The sequence below is a fragment of the Carya illinoinensis genome, chromosome 8 (assembly GCF_018687715.1).
Source record: "Carya illinoinensis cultivar Pawnee chromosome 8, C.illinoinensisPawnee_v1, whole genome shotgun sequence".
Lineage (NCBI taxonomy): Eukaryota > Viridiplantae > Streptophyta > Magnoliopsida > Fagales > Juglandaceae > Carya > Carya illinoinensis.
The window spans coordinates 11,908,479-11,925,828 of record NC_056759.1 but is presented as its reverse complement, the minus strand read 5'-3'; the positions used below and the strand labels follow the sequence as shown (position 1 = coordinate 11,925,828).

Here is a 17,350-nt window from a genome sequence, read left to right as displayed (position 1 = left end):
TAATTTTTTCTTTAGGCGGGTGCCCGTATACCTGAACCGGAACCGCATAAAAAAAATCTGGTATACCCAGTACCCATTTTTCATTGGTTTGAAAAAATCCCGGATAAACAGTACTAGTTGTTTGATGTGCAGATTAAATCCTGAGCGTTTTAATTGAAATCTTTTGCTCCATAAATAGAGAAGTCAGTGCAGAAAGACCACCTTGAAGAGCCTGAAAACTTGACTAGCAGAAAATTGGAGGCACCTTTGTGTTGTTTCAATTAGCCAATGGTTTTTGGGTTTATGTTCCATTAATTACAAATAATATTCTGGGAAGTATATACAAACACATCAGTAATTAATAAACTCGTCTGTGGGGATTACAGCCATCTGTAATTATTGCTGCATTTAACTATTTACGATTATAACAAAATAAAAATAAAAAATTAAGACGATATAGTAAGACCTCTCTCTCTCTCTCACTCCACAACAAATTCAAAGAAATGGAAAATAAAGGAAGGAAGAAAGAAAGAACAGCATCGGAAATAACCAGTGTGTCAAGTTTTTATTTTCTGTTGCCAGCTTTGCGTTTCGTCTCCATTGAAGATTGCAGCTTCCCACTCCGCTGCAGATGAGCCCCCGCCCCATTTGATAGTTTCCCTAAAGGTGAAGGGCCTAGAGAAGCCTTGGTATTCTTGCTGCAGAAGTTGACAACTTGTCAGAAAAATGTTAATTTTACCTGGCGGACGGTATTAAAAAAGGACTAAATGGTATATGCTAACGAAAGATCAATTGTGGTTACCTTGGTTCTGGGCTCTTTTCTGGCTTTGGATTGGATTTCTTGGGTTTTGCTCCAATTCCATGCGTCATGCTGGTAAGTTTTGTATGATTGAATTGCCAAAGCAAGTCTGGCTCTGAAGAATCACTGGTGGTGGCATCATGTTCATCCATTTCATCAGTACTAGTGACATTGAACTGGTTGCCTCCCATAAACATATTATTGGATTGATGTGGGTAACTTTGGGAAGAATTTGGGAGATATTTCTGGTAAAATACATCAGCTAAGTCCCCATTATCTTCTGCCCAACTTCCAAAAGGGTTCAGAACTTTGCCTACATCATGCTTATTTACCATGACTTTATCAACCCACTGACCCGATCCCATTTCCATGTCATCTTCTCCATAGTTCCGGCCATTACTACCCACCGGAGACCAGGGAGGAGAATTCACTAATAGCTCATCAAGATCAAAACTTTGTGTCTTTTGCCTCAAGGCAGATTTCCTAAGGACCTGCAGAATCATTTCGTGTCGTTTCATGTTGAGGTTCGCAATACTAATTACTGGATAACTTTATATAGGAAAAAGGAAAAGATGCAAATCTGCCAGTCTATAAATGGCAATAAATCCTTCTATCCTACTCATTGGGATCACACTAGCACTTCAATCGATAGTATAATTTACATCACTTTGAAAAAGTCAATTAAAAAAATACAGTGTGCATACTAGAAATTACTTTCATGGAAATGATAAGAATCTATCAAGTCATGATCGGAGAAAATTATTTACCTCAATATTGTTGCCAACATCACCCATTGGTAGCCGACAGCTATTTTGATCTCCCAGAAAACTTGCATCCTGCTTTTTAGATTGAAATGGAGATAACCCACTAGGTTTCATCCTGTATTTTTCAGAGCTTCGAGAAACAGAAGTTTGCATGTGCTCCGGCTCCTCTTTCCTGGCCAGTGCTGCCTTAAGACTGGCAATCTGAAGAAGAATTCAAAATATTTGTCGAAAACTAATACAAATGGACAAGGCCCTTTTACATGGTATTATGAGAATGCACAGGTGACAGAAAATATTAGAACCTGTTCTTTGAGCTCCTTGACATCTGCGTTATCTTTGTTTACTCTGGCAGCACCAAGCTCGACGGTGGCAACTCTCTCTGCGAATTTAAGTGTACTGATTGTTTCTCCAATAGCATCAGGCTCAGGGCCTATGTGAACGAACATCAGTGTCTTGGCCTGCCCTCCTAAAAATGTAGTTACAACACCAAAATCATACCTCCTATCTTTCCAAAAAAAAGAAGTGTACATTTCCTCACTAACTCTTTGGAGAAATGTGTTAGTTTAACCTTACCAAGTGAATCTTGGAGCAGTTGTGTGAGTTTGCTATTTCTATAAGGAACATGCGGATTCTTTTGGGCAAGGGAAGATATTACATCACCCAAAGCTGACAGAGATCTGTTTATATGCTGTGCTTCTTTGAGCCTATCTCCTGTCACTTCAGATTTGTTTACCCTCTCACTTCCTGCCAGATCAACCAGATGCATACAACCACGGAGAATAGTTCCGGATGTCAAGTCTCTTCCTTGAACATGAACAGTCAAACAACTGCAAATTGAAAATTCAAACGAACCGAAAAAAAAAAAAAAATCAGCCAATAAGAAGCATTGTTATAGACCAATCCATAGATTTAACTATGCAAAGAATTGTGTTCTTACCTATGAGAGCGACTACTACGATCATTTAGGGCTGTTGCACCCACTGCACGATTCTTTTGTCCAAGGTTCATCAGATCAATAACATCAGACGTTGATGACACTGGCACAAGGTTTGCATCTGGTACACTAAGTCCGTTATGAGAATTATTACGAATTTCTAATGTATCAACCATTAAGGAAAGCCTTTTGGTGGGAGGGGTGGGGGGAAGAGTGGCAGAGAATCAAAGTCTATAAATTTGAATGAGATTTAGAAAACCGTTTGAATGTCAGTAACAGACACAAATACATTATAAAGGATATCTTTTGTTTGTTCCATCAATAATGAGGAGATCCCTGACTTGCTCATTATAAATCTCAATCATCTGAACAGAAACATCATAGCAGAAAGTTTCCTCTCTTTGCTTTGCTAAATGAAACAAATCACTCAAAGCCCTATAATTTACTCCTTGGCTTTTCTCTGTAAGCTCTTTGGGTCCAGTCTGGAGATGTAAACAACAAAAGTTAGCCACATTTGCATAATTTGACAAACAGACAGCATTGCACATGCGTTTCATATCTCCAGAGCTAAACCTAACAGTCTTACCATGGTGTAAGTTTTTCCAGATCCCGTTTGGCCATATGCAAATATGCAAACATTAAAACCATCAAGAACAGACCAAATCAAAGGCTGCATATCAGAGAAGACCTCCGCTGCAATACATTAGGAAAAACAAGTGTAAAAGTAATGCTAAGATCATAGAATGTCAAAAGCATATGAATGAAAATCCTATCAACCTTGAGTTGCAGATGGCCCAAAGACCTTATTGAAACTGAAAGACTGGCCTTTCCCATGCTTCAATGGTGTACTGATGGTGATAATTTCATCTTCTGTATAATCTACGATGCTGAAATGATTGGATTGTCCTGACAAGAAGGGTCTCACTCGACAGTAAACCCTAATACTTCCTGATCAAACAAAACAAGTAACCATTAATCCGTTTTGAGTGCTCAAGCTTTAGGCATTCAGTGATGTTCCTTCTTTCCTTTACCCCAAGCAGGCTACCATTTATCTTCTTACCCTTGAGATCCTGCACTTGATTGTATAGCTTGCGATTATCCTCAAGAACTCTATGGTACCCAGAAGCAGCATGAGCTAGACCATGAATGTGCATACCTACAAAGAAATGTGCAAGCTCAAATAAGACAAAGTTCCTTTTTATTCTCAAACACCCCTACAGAAAGGACAGAAAAGAACAATTCATTTGCTGAATCATACCAAGATTGTCCAGCTCTTCGTGAAACTTCATCTGCATAAACTGCATACCAGCTTTTGTAGTGTGAAGAGTATGCTTTAGTTCCTATGAAAAAATAAAATTAGAATTAGTGCACTATGCAGTTAAACAAAGAGGAAAAGCAAAAATGATGGAGGAAACATCCGCATTGCTCATACTTGAAGGTCTCTTTGTTGTTGATCAAAGGCCATTTGTTGTTTCAGGAGTTGCCCTTTTGATTTCTCGTCAGAAACATAGGTTTTTTGGATGAATTCCTCTTTCTTTCTCACCTTTTCATTTTTGTCTTCAGTCTGAAATATCACAGCAACACAAAATAAAATGTCAGAAATCCAAGTAGTATTCTGATCATGGGCTCTGACATAAAATTTGTGCCTATTTTATTGATTCTTTAACCTTTAATTAGCTACCTGTTCAGAGGGTAAGAAACAACAGAATACCTTTTTATCAGCTGAAGCAAATTTCAATCTGTTGCCATGAGACAAGGCCATATCTTTTGGAGTTGTTTTCATCTAGGGATTGCCAAGAAATCAATAAAAAATAACTAGTCAGATACATACACTGGTAGAAACGATTAAGTTATAATGGAAAATAGGAAAGGACAAAAATTCAGTAACGACCCAACCAAGAGACCAAGTTTTGGTGATTTAGAATTCGCATTAATTCTTCACATTACATGGAATTTCAAACACATTTGAATGCGTAATTGGTCCTTAATCCACATTAACATACCAGCTCCAATTGGCTTGCAATACGATGCTCAAACTCCTCCACAACCTTACTTAGCACAGATTCCACCAACTGTTTCACACAGAGGAGCAATATAATTCACAAATAACTAGTAGAGCAGGATAAGTAGCAATTATAAGCACTCTCAAAGTTGTGATGGTAGCAGTTGTAATGGTATTTGTATTCATTCCTCTCACAGGACAAGTTCAGTCCATTCATGAAGCTTTCCATTTTTCATGGTAATGGAATTGAATGGAATAACCATGATGGGTGAAAATCACCTAAAATCTATCATGGTAGGCTTCTAATATCGCAAACTTGCACACTGTTATGGATACAGATCCTACTAGCCCAGCTTGACTAGCAAACTTTTCTTAGCTAATTTCGACAAGTTTTTACAGCAGGGAGTATATTAATCCTCACCATTGGAACTTCCTCAGGCTTCTTATCTAGCAGAACTGCACGAACAAGCATACTCAATGAACAATTTGTAGGCTGCAAGAAAGAACATGAATAAATTCTAAAGAAATTATGCCTTTCGGATTAATAAGACAAATCAAATAATAAATAAAAAGAAGAGTTAAGCTTACCGACCATTTTATTAGACTCAATGTCGAAGGACAGCGCATTCAAAGATTTCTCACCCATTGAGAAGTTCCTTGACAAGGAATTTGTGAAAGGCTCCGAATTTTTCCTAACAAAAGATTTGGCTGACACGGTGGGTTTCACACTTCCACCAAATTTCCATACCCCATTTCCCCCAGTCTGTTTCCATTCGCTGTAGGATTTAAGCGCCAGAACACAATTCACTATTCTTGCAGATTTTCCTCCCTGAAATTTAACAAATTTATTTAAAAATTTACCATTAAGATACTCTCTTCCACAAAGTTCTACTCCAGCACCATGGTCATTCAATCCTAAGCATCTGGTGTATGTGAAAACTAGATTGAAAGTAACATAAATTTCCTAACTAAAGAAAAATAACGATAAGTTACCGAATTGTAGAATTAAATAGGAAAATCTAAATCGGTTAAGTTAAAACAATAGAAAACATTTTAACAATTCTACGTTGAATGTCCTAGGAAATCAAGATGATCCTAATGCCTGAATACATACTTGTTCCAGATCAGATGCCTCGAAAGTAGGAATTCCCATTTCCTGCACAGCCACGAGGAAATTTCTCACATTCTCAAAGTACTGAAAAGCCGACAATGCCGCTCCATCAGGAATCAGAGCAGAATCACATGGACTCTCCACCACCTGAAACCAATTACATACATAAGTTTCCCATATTCAGGAAAAAGAAAACTAAGTAAAAGGGACCCAAAATTGAGACGAATATGAAGGATGAAGTTGACACCTTGGGTACAGCTCCTGGGTGAACCTTATTGAGAGCATTGCACAGAATAATCCCACTTCTCAATCCAAGCCTGAACTCTTCCTCCGAAGGCTCCGCCAGCAAATCCTTCGCCGCGACTACACCTACCATCTTTCTCAGCCACCCCGCCGCTTCTTTTCTTCTCGACGCTGCCAATTCCCAAACAAAACAACTAAACAGTCTCACTGAAATCATCTTATAGAACACCGCATCGAAACTCGAGTTTCAAAATGAAAGATCTTTCTTTCACCGTTTGTACGTCGAGACAAAAAAATGAAAGATGAAGAAACAAAAAGAGAGGGAAAAAAAGAGAGAGAGAAAAAGAAAAAGAATTACCTTCTTCCTGAGCTTTTCTAGACTCGAGATCAAAACCACTGTGGCGGTTCCCGTGCTGCTGGAGTACATCCTCGACCACATCCGCCACCGAAAATGACAATGCACCCTCCATCGTCGTCGTCTTCGCCGCCATCACATCAAAATCCGAGAGAAAAACCAGCAGCTAGCATTAACTATATACGATGAAAAGATCTTCTGGAGGCTCGTTTGAAGATGTAGAAGATTAATGGAGGTTTGGGTTTTTCACAGTCTCAGATATGCTATTTGTTGGTGGGTGGGTGGTGTTTTCCTTTGAAGGCTTCTTTTTATCACCAACACAATACGCAGAACATACAGTTACACGAACACACAGAGAGTTACAGAGTCACATTCTCCATTAGACTTCTCTGTCTTTCATTTCGCTTTCAGTTTTTAGCCTTTGCCTTTATATTCGCTTATCTTTACCCAAAGCTACTCTCCGAACCTGTTTCTTCTTTTCTTTTTTCTTTTCTTTTTTGGGTTCTGAAAAGGAATCGAGACATTCGCGTGAAGCTACGCGCAGTCATGGAAGAGATAGAGGTGGTCAAGGAAGGAAGGTTACGTTAAAAGCCATCAGGATTCAAGAGAGTGGGTGGGAGTTGGGATTTTCAGCTTGAGATTTGTACGTTGGTGGCGCAGTGCTACACCCACCGACACGGGTACCTATACGGCTACCGATAAGTGTAAAAAGATTTTTTTTTTCTTAAACATTTTTTTAAAAGTTTTATAACATTAATTAAAAGGATGGTGCTACAGATATCGTTGATGCCTCCGAGCGATAAATAAAAAAATTATAATAATATTAAAAAAATTTCCTAATCATTAAAAAAAAAATTTAGGCCAACAATAACTTCTCGCAGGAGCCACCAACAATGATCTTAGTATTTTTCTAATTAAAAATACTTACTTAATTATTAAATTAAAAAAAATATCAGGACTTAATGAAACCTAACTATCGGTAGAAATAACATTTTTTATTTTGGTAGGATGTGAATTACCCTACTTTGTAATTTTTATCATAAAAATATTTTTTTATAATCTAAAGTGAGAAAGATATACATGCGAATCTCTTGATATTAAATGGTCAGCATAGACACCGTAAATCTCAATATTAAATAATGAGATTCTCTATATGTTATGCATAAATGTCATATTACTCGCGTCGAAAACAGCTCGACTAACTTTTTCTAGCTTATTCAAAATTAATATCTTAAAAGTTCAAATGTAAAAAAAAAAAAAAAAAAACTAAAAAATAAAAACCTTTGAATATTTGTTTAACTTTTGTACGAAAGAATGATAGAATAATTATTAAGTAGTTTCATAATATAGATACGTGTATTCGAAATCTAACATGGAATGTCATGTAATTAAAAAGTAATGTTTGCACAAATAATTTAATGTCATTAAGAATAATTTCAATATCATACTATATTGTAATAGGTTTGGAGGACCACGTACCACCTTGGACTCTAAAGATTATCTAAGTTTATGGAAAAGTTTGTGATTTATAAACTAAATTAATGTTGTGATTATCATATTGCTATCATGATTACTTTTCAAGTCATGCTCACTATTGTTGTCATCATTGTGATTAACATTATTGTTATTGTATCTACACCCATCGACATTATGATATTAGCATACCGCCGACATCACTAGGTCGTGGTTATTATCATCATTATCATCACCAACTCTTAATTTTTAAAAATATTTGAGAAAATAAAAGTTATATTCAAATGATAGAAAGTTATATGGATTTAAGTTCTAACCTAAATAGAATCAAAATAGAGACTCTATTGTATTTGAAGTATGTTATATACTACTTTCTCATCTCACATTTATCATATTATATTAATGTTATATTTTTATTAATCATGATTGTTAACGTCGTGTTTCGCATACTTTTGAGTTAGGCTCCAACAACTAGAGTCTTCAATCTTGGACTTACACACACAAAAAAACCACAGAGAATCGGGAGCCATGGTAGAGGCCAAGGAGTTTGCTTAAGTCAGTATTGGTTTAATAGTTTGTGCGAGTGAGTAAAAAGTTCAAAGAGAATCTTTTCATACCTAAGGATTGTGTTTTATACTAAGTTTCTAGAGGTCAACCACCTATAGCCCTATGTCAGGGGGATATGTCCCCTCAATAGTTCATTTAATCAGATTCATTTAATGTGGTATAGCTTCTGGGGTGGCAAAATTAATGTGACGTGACTTCCTGTCATTTTTATCCAGCGGATACATATTATTAGGCTCCTTGTCCTTCAAGGGCTCCCCGCGTTTTTCTTCCACCTACCTACACAATGCTATTTGAGGCTAAGCGTCATAAGGAGAATATCGAGGTGAGGTGTTCATTCATTTCTTGTGTTTTGGGAACTTATTGTGTGATTATAGCCATAGACCGACCTCTACTTTAAAGCCGTGGACCTTGGGCCAAGGGGCTATCCAGCTGGGCCAAGCTCCCTATGTTTAGACTTGTCTTTTGAGCCTTAAGCTCGAGGGAAAAAACTCTCTTACATTGATAATTAAATTTTATCATCGTAGTAGGATAAGAATTGATAGTACCAGCCATTGCCCTTTATAAACTTTGGTGAGGCATATGCAATAATCTTCCCATGTTCCATCAAAATGCACCTTAATTCTTTGTGAGAAGCATCGCTATAAGAAACAAACTTTTGTCTAAAAGCAAGTGAGTGGTACGTACTGATGCACAATTACTAGCCTCTTATTCAATTTCTAGAAACTCTTCTTACATTAGCCTCTTGATCTTCGTTTTCTATCCAAACAAATCCCACCATGCATTAAGAGGTCCCATGAAAGATATGATATTCTTTAATTCATATATAGCTTGGAAGTTGGAGGGTTAATTTGTCCGTTTAGTTTACGCTCTCTTCATACATTAAGTACGTCAAACTTGGTCATCATTTGCTCATCATGATATCCACGAGAATCGAATTCAATTACACTAACGACAAACTAGAGACTCTAATTAGTAGGACCCTAAAGCCAAGCATCCACTAATAATTAGATTGTAGGGTAGCTCTTCGATGCCTAATCAAACCTTAATCCTATATTTTAGTACTGCATTCATGAATGGCATGAGCATGCATGGGCATAGGATTGGAAGAATTTAATCTCTCCTAATGTCTGTGCATTCGCACTAAGCTGAATCATTAGGCGTAAACTTCTCACCTAAACTCCATATATAGATCTATATATATATATATATATATATATATGATTTCCTTTGAAGAATTAAAAAAGAAAAAGAGAAAAGATGCCCACAAAATATTACTAGCTAGCTACCAGCTTTTTGTAGCATCATATTTGAATTTAGAAATACTTTGAATGGTGACGGATATATATTTGAAGGGTAGCACTATCACATCCCCTCAATTTGTTTATTTGGTGTGTTTCCTAGTACAAACTGTACTTTTCTTTTCTTTTTTTTTTCTTTTTTGCTTGCATTTTTTAAACATGTTTAAACATTTTTAAAAAATAAAAAAATATTAATACACTAATAGTCAGTACTTCCTTAATTAATAAGTAAAAATTAATTTTATTAAAAAAAATTAAATATATGAACGATCAAAATGAGGAAACATATTAACATTATTCATATTTAAAATAAGATGAGCAATAAACTTGTACCCATATCCATACATAAATGAAAGAGTCTATTTGTAAAACTTTATTTTTTTTATACGCCCAACACATGATTGTTGTTATGGAAACATATCAAGCCAGCATATAAATGCATCATTTAGAGTATGACGCATTACAACTTTAAAAAATAGAAACAGTACTAACAATTTTTTAACATAGTTGACATTGAAGTTTTCTATTTTAGCAATGTGTACGGTGTGTAAAAATGTTGAATATTGCACTTTGTTAATCCCACATCGATGGGATTAATAAAATTGGCACAGGCCATGTATTATAAATAAGAGGTTTAGCCTCTTAGTTTAAGTACACCAGTTGAAAATTTATCTACTAACTTTTGACTTTAGTTAAATTCCTCTATTAGCCTTTTGTAAAATGAGAAGAGGTGTAAAATTAAAGTTTTACTAGTAGGGTAGCTTTGTAGGTGTGGTGAGGAGAAAAATTGTGTGATTGTAACAATTTTTCACATAGTACATTTTCTTTTCTGGATCTAGTGGTTTTTTTCCTGTTTTGGAGTTTCTACGTAAATTTCTTATGTTGTTATTATTTCTTTATTTTTCTTGTTATTCCTGCAAATGGTAGATCCTAGGGGGGTGAATTTGGGAGGTCCAAATTTCCAACAATTGGTATCAGAGCCACTAGGTTCTTTTTGTGGGGTGGAGTTTTGGTGTGGTAGTGTGGATACATACAGTCTAAGGAGGTTCTGTTTAGGAGATTGGAAATTTTAAGTATGTCCATTATGACCCTCCAAATTTTTCTGGGAACTAACTTAGTGAGGTACTATTCATTTCTACAGTAAATTCATCAAAGCAATGTCAGGAAATAGGCTTTCAAATCTTGTCAAATTTGAGGTGGAGAAATTTGATGGAAAAATCAATTTTGGCTTGTGGCAAGTACAAGTCAAGGATGTCTTGATTCAATCAGGATTACACAAAGCATTGAAGGGCAGACCAACACCTGAAGTCAGCACTGGTACTAGTGTGACTGGTGAAAGGAGTAGATCTAAACTGAGCGATGAAGATTGAGAGGATCTGGATTTGAGAACAGCAAGTGCGATACGTTTGTGTCTGGCCAAAAATGTTCTTGCAAATGTGCATGAAATATCTACGGCAAAGGAATTCAGGGAAAAACTTGAAGAGTTGTATTAGACGAAGGGCGTCTCAAATTGTGTATACCTGAAGGAGCAGTTTCATACACTGCGGATGAGTGAAGGTACGACTATTTCAGATCATTTAAGCGATCTCAATGGCATTGTCGCTGAGTTAGAAGCTATTGGAGTTAAAATTGATAATGAGGATCAAGCCTTGAGATTCATCTGGTCTCTTCCACCTTCCTATGAGTACATGAAGCCTATTTTGATACATGGGAAGGAGAAAATAATTTTTTCAGAAGTTACCAGTAAAATATTTTCTGAAGAGAGAAAACTAAGTAGTGGAAATAATATTCCACTTGAGAACTTAGTGATGGTAGCAGCTGGAAATGGGAAGATGAAGAACTCCATGAAGAAGAAAATAGTCTGCTGGGAGTGTGGACAATCTGGGCACGTTAAGAAAAATTGTCCAAGAGCTGGAGCAGGTTCGGCAAGTGGCTCTAAGTTAGTAAATGGAGATACTGATATTGATGCTAATATTGTGTCTCTCTTCATGAAAAATTTTGATCTTTAAAAAGAGACATGTACATTCTCATGGCATGACGCTAATTCCCAAAATTGTCATGATAGAGAATGTGTTAATATTAGCGGGTCCACAAGTTTGCACATAGGCATTGGTTTGGCATTAATGCAGGGTGTGTGGTGGAAATTCATGTCGATGGCTAATGAACTTCCAGAAAATCCAAATGTGGAAGTTACACCATAATTTTCAGCAAGATTGTTTTCGACATGGGCCGAAGTGAAATGCTTGGAATTGGTTTATTCTAAGTGGATATGCTTTTATGGTGAAGCATGATAGCAGAAGCTATGAAAATCTTCATTGAGGTGAAGCTTGGCTGTGGGACCAGTCAAAGTCGTAAGGTGGAAATTGTTGAATATTGCACTTTGTTAGTCCCACATCGGTGGGATTAATAAAATTGGCACAGGCCATGTATTATAAATAAGAGGCTTAGCCTCTTAGTTTAAGCGCACCAGTTGAAAGCTTATCTAGTAACTTTTGACTTTAGTTAAATTCCTCTATTAGCCTTTTGTAAAAGGGAAAGAGATGTAAAGTTAAAGTTTTACTAGTGGGGTAACTTTGTAGGTGTCGTAGGAGAAAAATTGTGTGATTGTAACACTTTTTCACATAGCTAATTTTCTTTTCTGGGTCTGGTGTTTTTCTCCTGTTTTGGAGTTTCCACGTAAATTTCTTGTGTTGTTATTATTTTTTTATTTTTCTTGTTATTCTACAAAGGGTAGATCCTAAGGGGGTGAATTTGGGAGGTCCAAATTTCCAACAAAAAAATCATATTCCTGCAAGAAGTGGTGTGTTAACACACCGATTTGTATATAGTAAAATACATAAATTTTCTTTGCATCAGCAGAAAAAGACTTTGGGGTAAAAGTTTCAAAGCCACGAAAGTTTGAAAGCAAGCTTGTTTTAATCATCTAATACATCCAAATGTTATTACAGAATGTCCCAGCAGGTGTTAGGCAATATGTCTATCTCAGCTAATGGGAATGTGGTTGTTAGAAATAGTTATCGACTAAGCTGATTGCAATGGAATTAAGAGATGCTTTAAATCTCTTCCCTCACCAGAGCTTGGCCGGCCATTGAGCTTGTCATCCAATTACTAAGAGATGCTTTGAATCTGTTCCCTCATTTGGGGCCCTTTCTTTTCTTTTCACTCTTTCAAACTTTAAAGAGGGTAAAACTATATCCTTTCAGATGACTAAAGTTATCCAACAGATAATGACCATACCATATTACTAGGGACCAACCAGAAATATTGCTAATTAGCTGTGAAGATCAATGATCAGTGGAAGAACTTGCCCCAGAAAGTATAGATTCATCCTAATTAATGACATATATATATAATTAATTAATTCACTACAATTAAAAAAAGGAATATTTATGACGGATTATTTACGATTAGAATAACTATTTGAGACGAAAGCAGACTCATTTTAAGAGAAAAGAAAGGTTTTCGCAAGAAATATGAGGCTACAAATAAACAATTTTCTTGCGACATAGACAAGTGACAATTAACATCACATTTTTTTTTATATAAACTTGGGATGGATTTATATTGTGTAAATGATAATTAATTATAAGTACAAGTTGATTCTTATACTTAATTGGTGACGTTTGAATGTACAAAACTGTGAGGTTTTGTATGAATTGTAAAGAAATGAAGTCGACATGAAAGTTGTATAGATTTGCACTAGGTTTTTGTGAGTTGTGGGTCTCACCTTAAAAATATAATTAAACAATATATTTTTCATAAAGTTGTGAAAATTTTAAATATTTTTCTAAATATTTTTATATTAGAATAATAAATTTTTAATGAAAAATTGAAATATGTTAAGATTGAGAAAGTTCTTTGTACGATTTGATAGGAATTAGTTGGAGAAAAACTTTTATTATAGACCAAAAACACTTCATCCAAACATATTGGGAATTAAAATTTAAGATACTTTGCCAATGATATTTGTTTTTTAGATATCTATTCTATTATAATAAGTGACTATCTAATTGTTACAGTAACTTTTTTTCTTTTTTCGTTAACTTTTGCTTCCCTGTTAATTTGCTACCTATTATTAGCCTTAATTATTTCATTTGCAATAGATCAAGGTTGTTTGTTGTATTGGAAGAAGAGAAAGATGGATGCATGCACATAGTTAAAGTTGAGAAAAAATATCCTTTCAATTGAAGCCTTTTCTGTTTGATGGCCAATGGGTAATAAAAAATAAAAAATAAATCTCTAGGGATCTCACGAACACATTCTCCTATATGCCGGGTCTGCATGCTTTGTGGACAAATAAGTCTTTCTTTCTAATCATCATTTTCTTTAATTAAATATACTATTACTATTTCAAAATTATAATTTTTAGATGAAGGCATTTGCTAGATAGGTAAGTCGTAGGTGTACTATATGCAATTTTTTCTTTTAAAATTAATCAACGTGCATGTTGAATGCATGATGCAGAAAAGAGGTAGGCAATAAAATAGATAAGAGTGAAAGCTGACCCACTCTCTCTATACTACTCATCAATAATACTCATGAAGCTGACAACAATTTATCTCATAATTAAGCAAACACTTCCACTAATTAAAGAATTAATTTGAATAAAAAACTTATTAAACAATTAATCACATTTTTTATGTCTGTAATATGGTGTACAGTTGTGATCTCTTAAAAATATATCAACTTGGAATAATTGAAATAGTCTGGTAAGTAAGAGAAATAATATATAGTCTATTCAACTTTTAATCAAATGGAAAAATTAAAATATAAATAATATTTTTGAGATCAAAAGTTATTTGATTTATTGAAGTTGACTAGACTTGCTTATATATGCGACAAATTTTGTCGAGAACTTCGTCAAATATTATTAGTTTTACATGGTTCCAAGTTTTTGTGATTTCTCTATAAATTCATACACAAAATTAATGTCAGAACTTATTAGTTTTGGCATTCAATAGAAATCAATATGTAATTCATGTACGTGCATGACACCCATTCATAATGTGTGCGTGATCAACATATATAAACTGCAAATGTTGTTAATACATAGATTTAACTTTTTATTTTCCCATGTTTCTTGTCTTCCACATGGAGGAAAAAATGGATAGAAACTGAGATAAATGTCGAAAACATTAAATTGGACATACTTGCTCTGCATGGAGTGGTTGAGTATAATTATTTTTGTGAAAACTTATTTTCAACTGGACATTCGTTCTCTATCCTTAAACTTGAAAATAAGTTTTCACAAAAATAATTCCACTCAACCACTCAACCAAGATACTCAAATTTCACAAAATTCTAAAAATAGAGTGTCAATCATTAGAAGATTTAGCTAGCAGCGCCTTAATACAAGTATTTTTGTATAGTTGGTATTTACTATTTAATATTAGTATATCATCTAAGATGTGTATTTGTGTAATATTTTATTTATGGATTTAATTATCTGTGATTTTTGTTCCTTAGATATATATTTATTATTACTAGTCATATATTTACATTTGTTTTTTTATTTTCTCAATTCAAAATTACTTTTTCATTTATAATTTACTATCATTTTAATCAAGTTTAAATCCATAACTGATTCTCATAATCTGTCTAGTTTTTGTAATATTATTTAATTCTATTATGGGTATAACTTTGAATACAGCTTATTCATACTAACATATATATTATATGTCTCTCACAACATCTTTTATTTGTAGAGGTTGGCTTTCTGGGCCTTAATTTGTAGACATAGTGATTAAGAGAAGTTAATGTGCTAGCTTTTGATTTTAAAGTCAATGAGTATCTCTTTTATATATTTTGTTCAGAAATAATAGAAAAGGGTGGGGGATAATTTGATCTCACTGTCTATAATTTGTATTGATTTACCATGTTTTGAATTTTTTTCATTTATATTCTTTACTTTTCTATTGATCATAACAAGCATTAAATTCATATCATGTAGGAGCATTTGTCATATTTGGAGAACATTGCAACACGGACTTTACAAAGATGTAATTCAACTTGGTGCATTAATTAATTTTTTGTAAAAAATCATATTATTTTTATTAAAAATCTTGTTATATCTAACTAAGCAAACATGTTTTGCACGTTACTAAAACCTAGTATATATATATAGTAAATGGAGAATGAGATTTTTTTTTTAATTATCTATTGAATTGGATGGTCAAAATTAAATAGAGATGCTGCAGAGTTTTACATTGTGGCGAAAATCTTATATATATTATGGGAAATATGCTTTATTAATTCATAAAAGATAAGTTACATATTTGAGCTAATACATACAGAGAAATTTCTAGATTACAAGTCAATTACTACGTTTAAAAGCTTCCCAGTATATAAATTTCTTTGTAATTGACATAGTCTTAACAACTACTATATCTCTCTACATACAAATAACCTAAGAGATAATACTCTGCCTAAAACAAAGATTTCAAACCCCACATTCCATATGAGGAGAGAACTTACACTCTATGTACAAAATGTTCAAGAGACTATTTCATTTTTATTCTACCTAAATAAAAAAAATATATATAACAATAAACATAAAGATAGATATGACAAACTTACATCTATTCTGGTAGACTTCGAAATCAGCCATATGACATAGGATGCCTCCAGTATATTGGAAAATTGTAGATCCACCTTTTTAACTTAAAAGAAACAAAATACATGAAACAAAGAAGCTATGATGGCGCGTGAGGAACACATGCCACGCACCACGCTAGGAGTGTGGCAAACAATCGAGTATGAAGAAATCGAAATCACTTATCCTAGAAAATGAATTTATATGAACAATATTAAATGTTTCGAGGCATGCAAAAGTGAATTTATCTGTCTTCAAATTACGTAATTAGAATTTGAGAGACTTTCTGTTCAAAATTTGGATACAGATTAAAAGAGTATAGCTAAACAAGAGAGACAACTTAAAGAGTTTCATATATATTTTGTTTTTGCTATTATAAAATTTATTAGGCATTGATTAATTAATGCTTTAAAATATAAAGTCAAAAATAAATAAGATTCCAAATTTTTAACCGATTGATTTTCTTGAGTAACCTTAATCATAAAAAGATACTATTTTTATTATAAACGCACAATCTTTTTAAGAAATAATGCGACATATTATTAAAAAAATAAATTTTTTTAAATAAATTTTAAAATTTATAAAGATTACATGACTCTACAGATCATTTTTCTTTTTCACTTCTTTGGAAAAAATAATTGATGAGTAAAATCATCGTATCCTTTTTCATTTTTTAAATAATTGAAAGGATGGGGCACGATAAGAGGTGGTGTGGAACATGTAGAAGCCTCAGGGAGGGTCCCTGATATGAGGGCAAGTTCGTCAATTCAAATGTTGGTTGGCTTCAACGTTCAAAAAATTCAAATCGCTGGTTCGGCACCAGAGCTACGAGGTTCGGTTACTAACTAAAGGCCCACGTCACGGGCACTTTCGCAGGCATATTACAACACCACTCGTGGCACTGAGTGCCAGTGAACCACCAATTAAAAATGCCCACGGAGCGAACAAGAATCGAATCTGTCCACGTGGTTCATTTTCGTTGGATATTCGTATAGTTGTTTACAACCTCAAAAAGCTTGTTAAGAGCCTCTCAATTAGTCTTGCACAGAACCACTGGCACCTGAAGCGCGTGCCATAACGTATCGCCGTGGAGAACATCTAACATTGTAAGTAGGGCTGCAAACGAACCGAATCGAGTCGAATTCGAGCATGGGGTCAAAAGCTCGTTTAGCATATATATCCGCTCGAACTCGGCTCGAGCTCGAAAAATATTGAAAATTTCTGATCGAGCTC

The 17,350-nt window shown here is 34.4% G+C and overlaps 1 protein-coding gene across 1 annotated transcript; it reads right to left on the bottom strand.

Moving 5' to 3' along the window:
• Positions 1 to 219: 219 nt before the first annotated feature.
• LOC122318399 (kinesin-like protein KIN-14I) lies at positions 220 to 6,649 on the bottom strand. Its single transcript, XM_043135699.1, has 19 exons — positions 6,191 to 6,649; positions 5,837 to 6,003; positions 5,593 to 5,736; positions 5,071 to 5,307; positions 4,900 to 4,971; positions 4,480 to 4,548; positions 4,188 to 4,259; positions 3,909 to 4,040; positions 3,735 to 3,816; positions 3,537 to 3,632; positions 3,254 to 3,424; positions 3,063 to 3,169; positions 2,780 to 2,958; positions 2,480 to 2,641; positions 2,116 to 2,369; positions 1,845 to 2,008; positions 1,546 to 1,743; positions 782 to 1,269; positions 220 to 677 (listed from the first exon to the last, which is right to left on the bottom strand). The coding sequence occupies exons 1-19, from the start codon at positions 6,321 to 6,323 to the stop codon at positions 545 to 547; spliced, it is 3,060 nt and encodes a 1,019-aa protein (XP_042991633.1). The 5' UTR covers positions 6,324 to 6,649; the 3' UTR covers positions 220 to 544.
• Positions 6,650 to 17,350: the final 10,701 nt, after the last annotated feature.

Coding starts and splice junctions, on each gene's coding strand:
- LOC122318399 (XM_043135699.1), bottom strand. CDS start 6,323: ATGGCGGCGAAGACGACGACGATGGAGGGTGCATTGTCATTTTCGGTG. Junction 5,308..5,592: donor AGGCATCTGATCTGGAACAA/GTATGTATTCAG, acceptor GTTAAATTTCAG/GGAGGAAAATCTGCAAGAAT. Junction 4,972..5,070: donor ACATTGAGTCTAATAAAATG/GTCGGTAAGCTT, acceptor TCTTTCTTGCAG/CCTACAAATTGTTCATTGAG.